The sequence below is a fragment of the Lutjanus erythropterus genome, chromosome 13 (assembly GCF_056507025.1).
Source record: "Lutjanus erythropterus isolate fLutEry1 chromosome 13, fLutEry1.hap2, whole genome shotgun sequence".
In the NCBI taxonomy this organism is placed as follows: Eukaryota; Metazoa; Chordata; class Actinopteri; order Lutjaniformes; family Lutjanidae; genus Lutjanus; species Lutjanus erythropterus.
The window spans coordinates 39448832-39464880 of record NC_139329.1 but is presented as its reverse complement, the minus strand read 5'-3'; the positions used below and the strand labels follow the sequence as shown (position 1 = coordinate 39464880).

The 16049-nt window shown below is 41.6% G+C and overlaps 1 protein-coding gene and 1 non-coding gene across 7 annotated transcripts in view; both read right to left on the bottom strand.

Annotated features, from left to right (window-relative positions):
* Nucleotides 1–125: 125 nt before the first annotated feature.
* Nucleotides 126–197, bottom strand: trnam-cau (transfer RNA methionine (anticodon CAU)). Its single transcript has one exon. It is a non-coding gene; the product is annotated as a tRNA-Met (tRNA).
* Nucleotides 198–7090: 6893 nt separating this feature from the next.
* The window catches only part of phf21ab (PHD finger protein 21Ab), a 28297-nt gene continuing 19338 nt past the window's right edge, over nt 7091–16049 (bottom strand). For 3 of the 6 annotated variants that reach the window (XM_084733619.1, XM_084733620.1, XM_084733622.1), the window contains 5 exons: nt 13295–13524; nt 12751–12906; nt 12342–12417; nt 11828–11931; nt 7091–10943 (listed from right to left, as the gene is read on the bottom strand). In XM_084733619.1, coding sequence (XP_084589745.1) covers nt 10155–10943; nt 11828–11931; nt 12342–12417; nt 12751–12906; nt 13295–13524 — 1355 coding nt within the window. In that variant the 3' untranslated portion in view covers nt 7091–10154. The remainder of the gene's footprint in view (nt 10944–11827; nt 11932–12341; nt 12418–12750; nt 12907–13294; nt 13525–16049) is intronic. The other 3 variants (XM_084733624.1, XM_084733625.1, XM_084733623.1) reach the window with 2 other exon arrangements.

Below are 16049 nucleotides of genomic sequence, written 5' to 3'. Positions count from 1 at the left end.
CAATCAATATGTATTGTAAGACCCTAAATTAATATGCACTGTTATCTATTTTGTAAGATGTGGTTTACATTTACAAATAAAATGTACAATATAACGCTGCTCTCAGAGACAAAAAATGAAGCTCCTAGCAGAGGATGGTTTCGATCCATCGACCTCTGGGTTATGGGCCCAGCACGCTTCCGCTGCGCCACTCTGCTTAATGGGGACAGTTGCATTTGATTGTTGGCATTTCTTCCTTATATAGCCGAGTGGTTAGTTCTGTCATCTCCCAGCATGAAGGTCTGTGGTTCGATTCCCGGACAGCGCAAGACTTCTCTCTGTATGGAGGTTGAACTGATTTCATCCAGATTGTACATCAGTACATAAAATGAACAAAAACATATAAACAAGGTTTATTATCCTGTCAGTGCTGATGAACTGATTGTTTAATGTGTTAAGTAGTTTGTGTTATATGTGTTTTCAGGTGTTATCACATTAATCTTGTATATTTTTAAATAACTTATATAAGGAAGATCTTGTAGATTGCAATGTTGCTTTAAACAGAGAATGTTCTACAACAAGAGTGTTAAAAATATGGCCTGCGGTACAGAACCGGCCCCCACAGTATCCAGTCTGGCCCGCTGGATGACTTTGCAAAATTGTGTAAAAATTGTACAGATGTCATTAGTTCCACTTTTTCAATAAAATGCACTGCGATGTCTGATTTGTCCACCAGGAGGCGCACTGATAACAAGAGCAGGTCCTCTGCTGGATATTATTACAGATCCCACTTTAGTGTTTATATCTGAGTTGTTAACTAATTTGAGCATCGATATCTGCATCCCCAACCATTTTTATCACTATTATCTGGGTTCTTGATGATTGTAAGTGTTGATGTCTGGGTTCTAAATGATTTTTAGCTCTTATATCTGGGTTCTAACCATTTCAAATGCTTATATATGGGTTCTTAACAAATATAACGAAGTTCTTTACCACTTTTATCACTTACATCTTGGTTCTTGGTGATTTTTAGCATTGATATCTGGGTTGTCCCCATTTCAAGCAGTTATATTTGGGTTCTCAACTATTTTTATCATTGATATCTGAGTTCTTGATGATTATTAGTGTTGATTGATATCTGGGTTCTTAATTTTTACTGTTTACATCTGTGTTCTTCACCATTTCAAGTGCTTGTATTGAAGTTCTTTACCATTTTTACCATTTATATCTGGGTTCTTAATTAATTTGAGTGTTGATATCTGGGTTCTCATCAATTTTTAGCACAGTTTTCTGGGTTCTTAATTTTTACTGCTTACTTCGGGGTTCTTAACCATTTTTAGTGTTGATAACTGGGTTCTTGACATTTTCTTGTGTTGATACCTGGGTTCTTAATTTTTATCATTGATATCTGGGTTCTCGGCATTTTTTACTCTAAATTCTTGTATTATTTCAGGAGGTTCTAAGGAATAACAAATAAAGTCAGCTATGAGAATGTGGAGTCACATGTCAGTGGTTGAAATCATGAACACTAAATGACCGTTTGGTCTGATTATCAGTGAATTTTAAGCTTCTTTTCCAGGCTGTTCATAAATTAAAAAAAAAAAATCAGTCAACGAATGAGACTTGCTGCTTTTCACAATTTATTAACAAAATGATAAAATAAATAAATACAAATTGATCAAATGCTCCTAATATCAACTCCTCCCCATGTTCCCTACAGTATTTCCTAAACACTGCATACAAAGAATTCATCACAGAAGAGGCTCAATACAGAGGTAAGAATCCCACCAGACCAGTCACAATGTCAGGCCAACAGAAGACACATCTGGAACAGAAGTCAAAAAAATAAACACATTCCTTTCCAAAATCATTATGAAAAAATACAAACAATTATACAAATATTCAGATTGTGTAATTACCAATTTACACATTATTCAGCACACCAGGTGAACTTTTTCTTTATTCATATCGCTACAATGCATCTCACCAAATGGAAGATAAAAAAAGACTTCTTTTGTTTTTTTTTTTATTTCACTTATTTATTTATTTATTTTATTTTTTTGCACTCAACACACCCCCAATGGAATCAGCTGTGGATGAGGTAAGAAGCTTCAGGTGTACAGTTGGGTCCGGACAGGATGGATGGTGAGCGGAAACAACAGGTTGATGTCATGTATTGACAGAATACTAGAAGGCCACAATCATGACTTGATCGTTCTCAAAGTAAAAACTGACGAGACTCGAGTCGGACTGAACGACTTCAGCACACAGGACACAAACGTTTTGATGCATAGAAGACGACACGATGGTCCTCTCCCAGCTTGGTGAATGCACACGATGCTGATGTAGTACGGCGCATGGTAAGGGACAAAATTAATGGGAAACTTTGTTTTATATAAGCTGTGGTTGTATGAGGTAGTTCTTCGTAGTCAGTGTTTAACCCACAGAAGATGGGAGGTCGACACGCCTCCAGAACTGGTGCAGGAAGCTATGGACAGAGTCAGCAGCAACACATGTTTTAGCCATCTAAAACAATGTCCACCTATGAAAATCCATCTCAGATTAGGTGAACACAGTATTTAGAATATTTTGACCACTTTACCTTTCTGTCAGACAGACTTTTCTGACGGGAAAACCCTCTTATATAAGCCAAATATCACTCGCTCCAAACCAACCAAACTCCTTTAACTAAATCAGCCATTTTAAACCACAGAACATGGGAGTTGTTGGTCTACCACTGCCTCGATCAGTAAGTTTATTTGTGTTTTTGTGTGACTTTGGGTTTTTAAAAAGCTAATTCAGTTTCACTGGAGTCACAAAATAACACAAAGCTAACAAACACACGGAGGCAGCAGCAGACCAACAACTCCTGTGTTCTGTGAGGTAAAATTAGTGATTTTGTCAGTGGAGTCTGGCTGGTTTGAAGAGTGATATTTGTCTTATATAACTGCAGTTTCCTGTCAGAAAAGTCTGCCTGACAGAAAGGTAAAATGGTGAAAATATTCTAAATACAGCTTACACTTAAACTGATACGTCCACAGCCGTATGCTCCTCTTGGTTTCTCCAAACTGGGGTTATGTCGACTGCCATCTACTGTAGCTAATACACAGACTATCAATCAATACCTCATACAACACCACTTCAGAGAATTGAAACTATCCCTTTAACACTACCGAGATGTCGATGGAGGGCGTATCCTTGCCGAAGCCACCTATTGATCGGACCAATGATAAGACGGCGCCAGTAACTGAGAAGCTGATTGTTCATTTGACCAAGGTGGTAACCGGTGCGTTTAACTTTAGCTTGGCTGGTCATTAGCACGCAGAGGGTTGCTAGACTCAATTGATTTGGCTGGTCGTCTTCTTCTGTTGTATTTTATTGGTGGACCGGAGCAAAATGGGCGATTTCTCTGATGGTAGGTTTAATTGTGCACATAATGGTCTTTATTACCTTTTAAACATGACACGGTCTTGGTTGTATGATCTGAAATGCAGTCTATGAGTGACCCCTCCTAAGTCCCACCCCTTTTTCCTCTAAGCGAGCTCGGTACCGGGGCAACCACGGTCAACGTTCTCCTATCCTGTTCCCTGTACTTAGATATGCTGTTTTCGGTTCGATTGTGTTGAAAGGTGGTTTAAAGATGTTGCAGGGCTCATTTATGCCCTTTATGTAGAATAACTGGGAGTGACTGGTTGGGATTAGAGTATCAGGGTGAGCCAATCACCTGAATACACTTCTTCAGGTCCCACAGTGACGTTTAACCATCTTGAATGTGGTTTTCTTTTCAGCACAGACTACCTGAGCACAGAGCAGAGCGAAGCAGAGGAAACAGGAAAGGACAAAGTTGAAGACGTTGGTAACAAAAGAGAAACAGAACTTTTCTTGGTTTTTGGTAACAAAACTCCAAATAACGTCACCAGAACGAGACAGCGAGGCAGCCCTTGTATCCAGGATAGATTTAATTTAATTTTTGTACAGTGGGAGGAGACGCGATGTCCATCTTTACTTACAGTCCACTGGTTTAGACACACGAGTTACCATCTTGGTTGGCTTCTCATTTCCCACCACCAGCCTCTCAGTTACCAGCACTGTCTCATCACTGGCCAGATCAGTAGCTAGTTTTGGCAAGACGCCTCAGCGGTCTTAATTCTGTCCCTGACTCTTCGCCATGGATGCAGAAATTGATTTCCAAATGATATGAATAAACTACACAAAAGGCTTCCAAACAGAAATGCACAATTGCAGTGTTCTTTGGATAAATTCACTTTTAGAGCTTGACTGAATAGAAACAGAGGACTTTTTTCTCTAGGAGAATACAATGACACAATTTAGACATTAAGACTCGGTCGAGCCCCCACCCACCCACACCACCCCACCCCCACAGCCCTGCTGGGATCCCAACATTCAGCATGGTGCATTAGCCAAGTTCAAATTAAAATTTAAACTCAGGAGCCAAAACCTTCGCAGCTCCGTCCATAAAACATGATGTCTAGAAGAAACGTTCGCGTCCTTCCGCTCTAACGTGGATGGCTACCGCTCTGTTGAACACCTAAACTGCACACGTTTGGCATCAGGATGCCAGAATGTTCAAAGAAAAGAAAGGTGACTTGAGTTTCACATAATAAAAACTTAAAAAACAAAAGCAAATGCATATTAAAAAGGTTTGACAAATCTTGTATAAAAATTTGCATAAGAAGGCATGCGTTCCACCAGACTGAGTGGACAGATGTTGCTAATTGGGTCTACGTCTGCCCATCAGGGTGCAGGTTAGTTTGTTCATTCCAAATGCACACAGGCTCCGGCTCACATGACCTGATTTAGCAAACTCATCCCTCCTCCAAAACACAAGAAGACGACCCACAGCACAGAGGGAACAATGAACGAGTCAAAGGAAAACCAAAGAGCTCCCCGAGTCCCGACCGCAGAGCGGTCAGGACCAACACAGGGACTCGAATCCGGAGCGAGATTCATGACTGTGATTCGTGTTTCTGATGGATCCCATTTTTACACTCTGATAATAATACTGGTCCAACCAAAAGTGCATCACATAACAACTGGCTGTCACACCGAGCGAGATCTCATCATCAACTATCCCTCTTTGGAGCATTTTATTGAGCGCCAGACGCCAGATTTTCACCAAACGACCTCTGAGCTTCGCCAGCGTCTTGCAGCGATTTTTTTTTTTCTTAATGTAAAAGTTAATCACGTAAAAAGGAAAATAAAACACATTTAAGGCAACTCCTATAATAAACAACAACAAAACACTATCTGGTCAATCTAAACGGCATAATATGAAATGTAGTTTCAACTTGCATTGACTACTGGCAGCCTGAGGTGAAGGGACCGGGTTTGTGCTCCGGAGTTTCGGGGAGCTTGGTGGGATGGGACAGGCCAGAGGAGGGCGGGTTGGGTGGGAGAATTATCTGGAGGGTTAGTAAGGTTCTACAAGTCACAGTGCAAGTCAAGAGACAAATATTATCTGCTGTTTGAAGAAAGGCACTCTAGGTACCTACTGTACAGAGGGAAAGGTCCAGTTTGTCTGGAACACAAGTTCGGGCTCGTTCAAAGAAAAACTTGTCGAGTGAAGCGACTGGATGACTACTCTGCTCGATCCGTGAGTGAACACAGGCTAATATGTGAAAGAAGAAGAACATCCACCCGAGTAAGCAGACAAAGAACAAAACACACAATGAATGGAATCCATAAGGAGTTGGGGACATATCAGTTGCCATTTTCTGTTAGAAATCTCAGTCTTTTCCTTCCATGTTCGAATGGCTAAACTCTTCATAAGAGACAAATTACATTTATCAGACAACACTGTGGCCAAACACGTGGAAATGTTACAGAGACTTCCTCCGATTACTTTTTCTGGGATCTTCTGAATGAAGGCAGTTTGTACAGCTGATGTCAGAAAATTAGGTGTTTTATCAGATATGTTGATTCAGTTCCAAGAGTCCATATGATATGAAAAAAAAGACACCTTTAGCAGCTTATTTTATAGCTGCCCAACAACGTCCTCACCCCCACGATTAGTTTGACCTTTTACTTTGATATTGCAGGAAGTCACTGCAGGTCTGTGCAGAAATTAACTCGAAAAATTTTCATCATGAGGCTTTTTTTTTTTTTTTTTCATTTTCAAGAATTTCATTCAGCCTCATCAGTACTGAACCACACTAAAAGCCAACAGCAATGCTAGCAGCTCAGCTAAACGCTAACATTAACATGCTAATGTTTAGCAGGTATAATAATTACCATCTTAGTTTAGCATGCTAACATTTGCTAATGAGCAGTAAACGCAAAGCACAGCTGAGGCTGATGGGAATTCATTCATTAGTTCTGCAGGTTTCTGATCATAAACCAAAGTTCTGGACACATTAAAATGTCGACCTGATGATGGCGCTAGATGAAAAGTCAAGAGATCAAAAATCATCACGGCACCACAGTTATCTGTTCTAAATTTCATGAAATACCACTGAATAGTTGTTGAGATATTCCACTAAATGGCAAAATTCTGAACCTCATAATGGTGCTGGATAAAAACCGAGTAAAACTTAAAAGGTAAAATCGCTTTAAATATCCTTAAAGATGGACATTTCCAAAGGCGTGCCGCCAGCATGGCTACAAATCTCTCATCAATAAAAACAGGTAAGACCAGATAAAAACATGTTGAGATAATCTTTGACTCAGGGGTGAATACGTGTTTGGACGACTACAATTTAAGCAAAAATGCTCCAATATTGCAACAATAAAGAAAGAAACAAAAACATTCCAGCACAACCAGAGGCACCGTTAATGAACAGACCAGAGTTTGTTAATGCCCCGTACCCAACAAGAAGCCAGAAGTCATGATCAGTTCACCAGACAAAGACAGACCCGAACTGACAGCCACCAAGCCAACGAATAACAGCATCACATTTCAGCCCAGACATGCTCCAGAAAGAAAAGAGATGCACTAGTCTAACTGTGAGGGGATGAAGAGGTTTCTGAGACAGAAGACCGGCGATTCCTCCCCAAAAACATGAACTAGACTTGAGCCTAAATGTCAGACAGAGGTTTGTATTTCCTCCTAGAAAAATATTGGCAATGTGGGGATAAGTCACATCACAACAAAGAGATGCATACTCTGTTTAATTCCATATTAACATACAAAAAGCTCTTCAGCACTTCTTTGTAATGCAGCAAGCTTGTGCTTTAATCTCAGGATTTGTGGTATTGTCCTTTGAGATCCATCTGAAGGAGCAGGTTCATACAACAAATCCCTCCGTTTCAAGGAAAAAAAAGTTCCTTTCATGTTATTGTTTAATAAGCTCTCCTGTCTCAATCTGGGGACTTCCAATTTCTGAAATGGTAGCATCTAGTGAATATCTTACAACGCCAATGATTTGATCTTTCAATACAGTAAGTGGACTTGTCCCTGCTGAATTTGGATACAACATCATTTTGGCAGTTCAGGATTCAACAGAAATGTACATAATGCAAAGATCACCACTTCAAAAAGAGGATTCCTTTTGTGTTGATAATGCCAGTCCAGCAGGTTCAGGAACAGAAAGCACTTATTCTGAAGACTAGGAAGACCTGAATATCTTTTCCTATAAAAAAGAAACACAGCCCAGATATAGTTTGTGTGTGTTGACATTGCAATATTGCAATTTCACATTTAGTGCTCACAGTTGACACACTTAACTCACGAATGAAAACTCAATCACTACACTTGACCGACACCACTGAAAACATCTGTTAGGCTACCGCGCCTGTTCGACCTCGTCCTCCATACATGCTGAACGCGACGCTCAGCGTCTTTTCTGCCTGAGCTCAGGGATACGAGTGGGGAAAGAGATGGGGAGGGGAAGTTAACTGGGATTGTTGGTTGGTTATTTGGTCATTGGTTGAGTGGGAGAGGGATGAGTCTCCAGGTACTTGGGTTTGGGTTTCCATAAGGAGGTCAAAATGGGCCGTTGGAGGACAGGGGGGTTTATCTGCTGAGGGAAGGCTGCTGGTCGGTGGTTTTCTGTTGAATAAGTCGTAGGATAATTTGGAAGTTAGAGACGTTGGTTTAAAGGTGTCAGTACATCTCAAACACAGTGTTTGTTAGAACGTCCAAAAGCATCTTACTGAGCAGGAGTCAAGGTATCTTCAAACCCTTTTGGGTTTCAGGATACATTAGTTTGTTTGTGGACTGAGAGAAGATACCTTTGATTTAGGGACGTTGGTTTAAAGGTGCCCGAATGGGTCCAGTGAAGTTTGTTTAATTGCCCAAATGGTGTCATATGGTGACTTTTCGCCAATTGAGAGGGGGGCGTGTCTGTCAACTTATGTAGCTTTCCTCCACCGACAAGCTAACAAAGTGTTGAGATTGTGAACAACCAAGCAGAACACCAAGAATGTCTTTGATGAGACACTGTCCAAATGTGTCACTGCATACACGCTACAATGGCAGGCTTTTTGTCTCACCGTCTAGTGTGGACACTCGGATGGTTAAGGGGGAGGTCAAGATAAACTGGGCCAGGGAAGGTAAGTTTGGGCGTTAGATTAGAAGGGAAAGTTACTACTCTTGGTCAGCAGGGGAAGTTATGATCTTGTCTGAGGACAGATAAAGTCATTGGTGGATGAGAAAGTTAAAGTAGTTGATGTTATAATGCCAGAATTCTTCAAATGAAGTACTTGCTGGATGGCCAACTGATGATCTGTTGGAGGACTGGAGAGGTTAAGCACTTTGTACAAACTACTTCACTTGAAGGGTAAGTCAAGGTAAATTGTTGGCAACTTGGGGAATACTACAGTCATTGGTTTCTTGGGAAAAGAAGGGTCCTCAATCTATGAGGTTAAGGTTGTTGAGTTAAGTTTCATTGGACTGACGGAGGACTGGGGAAGGTGTGTCTTGGATTCATCACACCTTGCCCTTCTCTACAACAACAAGGTTTTCACCACACCTTCAAAGTAAGCATTCAGATGACACTTTGTACAAACTGGTTAATTTGAACCATAATTAAAGTTTTTGCATTAAAGGGGGGGGAGGTCAGGTTTGATCGTTGGTTGATTGTGGAAGCCAGGTTTTGGTTTTAGTCACTAAAGTGATGTTGCTGGTTTTGGTTTTAGGGCAACTGATGATGGTTTGAGTTGTTGGGGAAGTTTGGGAAGTTGATGTAAAGGCGTCAGTATGCTTCAAATTAAGTGTTTGTTGGATGTCTAATATCGTCTCTCACCAGATTTTACAGCAGCAGAAACCAACAGTCAAACCCGCTTAGCGTAGCAATTGGCCAGATGAGCTACTGTTCATGGGTAAGGCTTCAACTTCTCTTCTCTTTTCTGTACAAACAAGTGCCAAACTATGAATTCCTTCAAGGACAGACTGAAACTGTGCGCTGTTGTGCCATTTCTTGAATTCATGACAGCTCCCCCTCAAACTCTTTAGACACATAGTTTGTTTGAAGTGTACTGAACCTTTTGGAGGCCACATTGGATTGTTGGTGGCCTGAGGAAGCGTTGGAAAGACTAAAGGCTTTTTGACTGATGGTTTTAAGTTGTTGGTTAATGGAGAAGTTGGGGAAGTCAGGGGCGTCAGCTGAAGATAAGGAGGCGCAGCGATGACAGGGAAAGGACAGGAAAGAATTGGTTTAAGTTTAGGGTTGTTCAAAGGAAGAGGAGGTCAGGGTCGTGGGATTGCAGGAGCTGAAGGTTGTTCACATTAAGTTCATTGGGACGAGGGGATGAACAGGTTCTCTTTTCAGTACGCGCACTCTATCACAACACTGCTTTTTAGACCAGTAACCCCTGACAGATGTTTGGTTTCATGTTCTCAGTTTTCTCCGTACCCATGTGAACCCAACTCCCCACCCCACAAGAGAACACAGGGGCCACTATAACAGGCACACACTGGTGTGATGATGAATTAAATCTCCCTTTGAGCATTCCCTCCACTGACGTCTATCACTAATTGGCATGATGACACTGGTACGTAAGCCATCCTGTAGCCCAGCTCTGTGGGTGGAGCAGCCTACGTCTTCCCAGAGTCATGTGACTTGGGCTGTATATCTACCATTGACACAGTCTGACAATACAATGCAAACAAACAACATTTATACAGATTGGCAACTTCAGGGCACCATTGGGTGCAAGCAAAAGTCTTTTTTTTTCAATATATATGTTTGAATTCCCGCAACTCAAGAGACATAGCATTACTTTTTATTGTCCAAACTGCTGACAAGAGCTGGCAAAGAATGCTGGGAGGGTTCTGAGGTTTTGCTGTTGTTGTTGTTGCTGCCGTCACTGTCAGTGATCTCCTCCTGTTTCTTCTCCACCGATGTCTCTGGAGGGTTGACGGCAGCCATCTTGTTCTCAGAGTTGGTGGTGGCGGCGTTGGTGGTGCAGCCTCCTGCGGGGCTGCGATCGGGGCAGGCCGGCTCGGCTGTACCGTTGGTGGTGGCTACAGTCGCGACCACTGAGGAAGCAGGAATGTCAACCACCGAAGCTGCCTCAGTCTCAGGCTTGGCCGCAACCTCCGGCTGGACGCCAGTCCCTGTGTCACCCCCTCCCCCTGCCACTGCCCCGACACCGGGCTCTGCCTTACCCCCTGCCCCGACACCGGGGCTGTTATCTGCTGTCAGGACTGCGCTGTCTTCTAGGACAACCTGGCTGTCGGCGTCTCCTCCTGTTCCTCCGGGTGTCTGGTTGTTCCCTGTGGCTCCGTGCTCCTCCTGTTTGTCGTTTCCATCAGTGTTGCTGCTGGCTGAGGAGTTCCCAGCCTTCACTTTCTCCACAGAGTTGGCTTCTGGTGCAGCTTCAGAGCCGACTGCACCTTCAGCCTTGTCCTGGACCCTCGTACTGATGTCCTTACCCTCTGTCTCTGCCAGAGCTTGGTTGAAATTGAAGGCTTGGATGAGGCGAATCAGGTGTTTGACTTTTTCCAGGGAAAGCTGCATCTCTTTCTGACGAGCCAGGATGGTGTTTTTGGTCTCCATGCATTTCTGATGGAAGAAGAACAACAGGGTTAGATTTTGATCCGGCCCCTCAAAACTCCCACTCTGTCACCAGATTCTCCTTAAACCAAAGCAGATTTTTATTTACATTTTTTTAAATTTTATTTTTGATGTTACTATTTTGTGGTTACTGCGTTGGAAACATTGCTGCTTTTGTCCACAGGGAGGCAACAAAATCAACAAAATATAGAAGTCCCTTGTAGAAGCTTTAAATAAGGTGGAGTGTATAAATACACTAACAAGCTGTGGGACGACCTCATCTAAAAAAAAGAGATGTGACAAGCAAAAGAGACATAACAAGACAAAAGGAATGTGAAGATGTAACACGACAAAAAAGCTGTAACAAGATGAAAAACAGTGTAAAAGATGTAAGAAAACATGAGATGAAGATGATGTAGAAGACAAGGCAGAATGGAAACGCAAAACACGTAATAAGACAAAAATTATGTAAAAGACATAACAAGATGAAAACAACATTAAAGACGTAACAAGACAAAAACTACATAAAAAAGTAACAAGAGAAAAGAGACGTAACAAGACAAAAACAATGTAAAAGACATAATAAGAGAAAACAAAAATGTGACAAGAAAAAAACTATGCAAAAGATGTAGCAAGAGGAAAAACAACGTAAGAGGTTAGAAGGTGTAACGAGACATATTAAGACGTAACAGGACGAAAACAACAGAAAAGAAGTTACAAAACAAAAATGCCATAAAACACGTAGCAAGACGAAAACATTAAGATGCAACAGGATGAAATCGTCTTTAAAAATGTGAGACAGAGACTCTGTGGTGGAGAAACGCTGAGGTTCAGAACAGGTGGACTTTACCTCTGCATTTTACTGAAGACACTTTTTTGATTGTGTTTCTCACCGTTATGGAGTTGCTGAGTTGTTTGACTCTCTGTTCCAGCTGCTCTCGCTCCAGTTTCAGCTCGGAGCTCCATTTCATCAGCTTCTGTTTCTCCTCTTCTTTAGCTGCAGCGGACAACAAGAAAACACAACCGTTGATATTCAAACAGATTTTTGCCTCTTTGTGGAAAACCTCCAGGTGAATTTCTTCATTTACAAATAAGTCAGATTTTGTTGATGTTTTGGTTAAATTACTGATCAAGAAAAAAAACATCTGTTTCTCCAGCATTTGCATTTTTTGTGCAGGATGCTAATTATATTATTGTTATTAACAATCTATCAGGCTCCATCCGTGAACTAATAAAGTCTCAGATCTTTGCAGAAATCTCTTTGTTTTATTTTCATCAGTGAATCTGGACTAAAACTTCATCCAAAGACTTAAATGTGACTAAGACTGAGAATAAAATGACATTAAAAACTTTCGGTCCTCGTGTGTCCCAGCAGACGTTTGAGAGAAGAGGAGAATCTACTGTCACCTTCTTTGTAAGCGATGTAGGAATGAACAATAGCCAGAGTACCGGGCCAGGGAATGGCTTCTTCTTTTTTCAGGATCTGCAGAGAGAAACTGGCAGTTGTCACAGAGGCCGAGGCTCAGAAAAGATCAGGGGAGGAACAAACTGAGGCGCCACCCTGTGGTGAGGCCGAGAGGAGACAAGCAATGGGGTGGATGGATGTGAGATGCCAATCTGTACTGACACAATGAATGGGACAGAAGCACAAAAAAAACAATACTGCATCATGTGTACAAATGCTTACAAAGGATTGAACAGTCCTAACGTTCAGGACAGTGTCAGCACTTCTTACAGTCAAGTACAGCTACTCTCTGTCTGGACTGCGGTACCCACTTCCCCCTGACTCAGGATCCGTCACGGCTGCTGCGGTTACCTGATCTTGACATTTTGGACAGATCCACATGCCTTTAGGAATGGTTTTCAGGGGTGGATCCAGGCAGTCCAGGTGATAAACACGAGAACACGTGTCGCACATGAGCAACTGGCCACTGCGTCTGCACACAGTGCAGAAATCCTCATGGATGTCTCCCTGTGAGGAAGAATTGGACCAATCAGTTTCCCTGCCCAACTGAGCCCCACCGACCACGTGTGGAGAGGCGGGGGGAGGCACCCTCATCTGGTTTGGTTTAGTTTGGCCTGGTTTGAGTGTCTAATGGACATGGTGTGTTAATTAACCCACAGAGACGTTAGCATGTGTTCTGAGTAGTAGTTAATACAGGACACTGTTCACTTTGTAAGGCTGAATCAAAGTAAAACCAACTGATGACTGATGATAATCACATGGAGACAACAGACTAATGGACGTGTTTGTGGAGGTCTCGGGGTACAAATGACTGACAGAGCTACTGGGCCAATAGGACTGTGTGTGACGGGGTGTCCAACCCTCTGAACTGTCCGTCTCCCCCATCGTTACTTACATCCCCAGAGCTGGGGCTGGGCAGGGGGAGGGGATGGACGGGGCTGGAGGGGGAGGTCGGGGTGAGGCTGCCCAGCTCCGGGACGCTGCTGTATTTGGGTGGGCGACCTGGGTGAAATGAGACAGACGACAAAGACGGAAAACAAAGAAAAAAAAGAAAGATGGAGAGGGGGGAAGAAAACAAAAACAAACAGTCTGTATGACATACCTTGGAAAGGGAGTCTTCGTTGGCTAGCGTGAGACAGGGGAGCGTTCAGGGAGGAAGAGGAGGAAGAGGAGGAGTCAGAAGCACAGATAGCAGTGTTAGTGCAGGAGACTGGCTCAGCGCGAGCTGAAGCCGAGCACCAGTTCAACCTGCTGCAGTCGTCTATGAAGCTGTGTCGCGTGTTAACGCATCAGACTGAGTTTATTAAAGGCCGTCACCAGGGCTGCAGCCGAAGTTTACCCACAATGTATATCTTTTTAAATTTTGTGCTGTTCACTGAGTTTGTGCTCAAAAAGATTTTGTTTCTTTGTGAAATACCCCTCAGGTGCATCTCTTCATTTACACATAAAGCAGATTTTGTCAGAATTTCTGGAACCCTGAGTCGTTTTTTGGTGAGATTTGGAACAGTGTGCAGTTTTATTCTCACTGGAACAAGTTACCTTCAAAATAAATCACAACATATCTTCTGCAATTTTCAAAATTGCAAAAAATACCTAAAAACATCACAACATGCATCACAATTTGTGAGAAACACTGCCACGCAATCAGGCATTTTAAAACAGCCTGCAAAATCCTGGAGGGCCTGTTATATTTATTAAAGGAGCGCTGAGGATACAGACTGCAAATATGTGCAATGTGTCATGTGCAATACTGCAACATGTTCGTGTTACAGTGTGTGTGTACAGTGTGTACTTCTCTTAACTGATACTGTGAAATTACATATTTCTGTCATGCATTTTTCACAGAACTCTACGATTTTGAAAAATATCTAATTGCAATTGTGATATTAGAGGTAATGATCATTTTTAGTCTTCTAATAAAAATGAATAATAATAATAATTCACCTCAAAGTCATTAAAACTAAAGTAACGAGTCTGTTCTGAAAATGTAAAGTAAAGCTCAAGTGAAGTACAGATACCTGAGAACTCTACTTCAGTACAGTAACAGAGTATTTGTACTTAGTTACTTCCTCTCTTGTGATTGGATGGTGCAGCAGGTGAGAACAGGTTCATGTAAACTCCAGGTTCAACAGCTGCAGCCCTCTGACCGCGACATTCAGGCTACTGATGTGATAAAACGTGACACTGAGAGTTACAGGTGATTTAAATTTTTAGAGTTTTGTCCTGAAAAAAACAAAAGTGAAGTCAGATGGAGGTTGTTCAGAGAGCGTTTAGTGCCATTAAACCATGAAACAGAAGGTCACCTGGTGACTGGAAGCTTCACAGAATCAATCTTAGTATTTTGAGTTGTTACGTGACAAAAGCTAATTCATGTTAGTCGTGTTATTCCCTGCAGTTTTGTCAACATTCACACAAGTCACTCTGATTTTTAAGGATCTTCAAATGAAAATGATGAAATTTGCTTCTCTGGTGTCTGACGTTTTCATTTATTAACGTCAGATTTCAGGTGAGGACTCATCTGTTTCAGGTGCTTCTGCTTTCACTTGTAAATCCCTACAATTCCCAGGACAGACAACAGGTGTGAAGGTTCAACCGGATTTATACTTCTTCATCAAGGTGTTCCAGAGGTTATAAACCAGCCACGGCGCAGGAGGTGGTTTAATGTAGAGCTCAGCTGCAGCTACAGAGGATTATTCTCATTTCTTTTAGATGAAACTGTTCATAAATAACATCAAAAACATCTCAGAATGTCTTAGTAAACTAACTGCGTCCAGTCCTATATTTAATCTATACCCTGAGAAATCATGTTTACATTTCATTAAAGGGATAGTTCGGACTATTTGAAGTGTGGTTGCATGAGTTACAGTCAGTGTATCACCTACAGCAGCAGTTTGGAGAAGCAGCAGGAGAACAGATGCTAAGTTATGTCCTGCTGTAAATGGGGTCAGAAGCAACGTGTATTTTAGACACCTAAAAAAAAAATCTGCTAGAATAACCCAGTCTGAGTCCTGCTGTGGAGAGGGTCAGCAGCAAAACATATTTTAGATATTAAAAAAAAATATATGTAAGTGTATGATGTATTTAGAATATTTTCACCTCTTTACCTTTCTGTCAGACAGACTTTTCTGACAGGAAACCACTGTTACATAAGACAAATATGACTGTCCAAATCAACCAAACTCCACTGATAAAATCAGTAATTTTATCTGACAGAACACAGGAGTTGTTGGTCTGCTGCTGTTTGTGTTGTTGTGTGACTTCTGTCTTTTAAAGGGTTAGTTAAGACTCAGTGAAGTCACACAGTAACTTAAACTATCAGACAGAGGGAGCTGAACTCCTGTGTTCAGAGACTTAAAATGACTGTTTTTGTCAATGGAGTTTGGTCAGTGATATTTGGATTATTTAACATCAATTTCCTGCCAGAAAAGTCTGTCTGACAGAAAGGTAAAGAGGTGAAATATTCTAAATACATCATACACTTAGATATATTTTTTTAATATCTAAAATATGTTTTGCTGCTGATCCTCTCCTCTCTTCAAAGATTTCAAACATGGAAAAAGACATAAATAAGGTTGTCTGATTAAAAAACAAAACAAAACAAGGTCTTAGGTAATATATCTCAAATTCTATACTGACAATATATCACATTT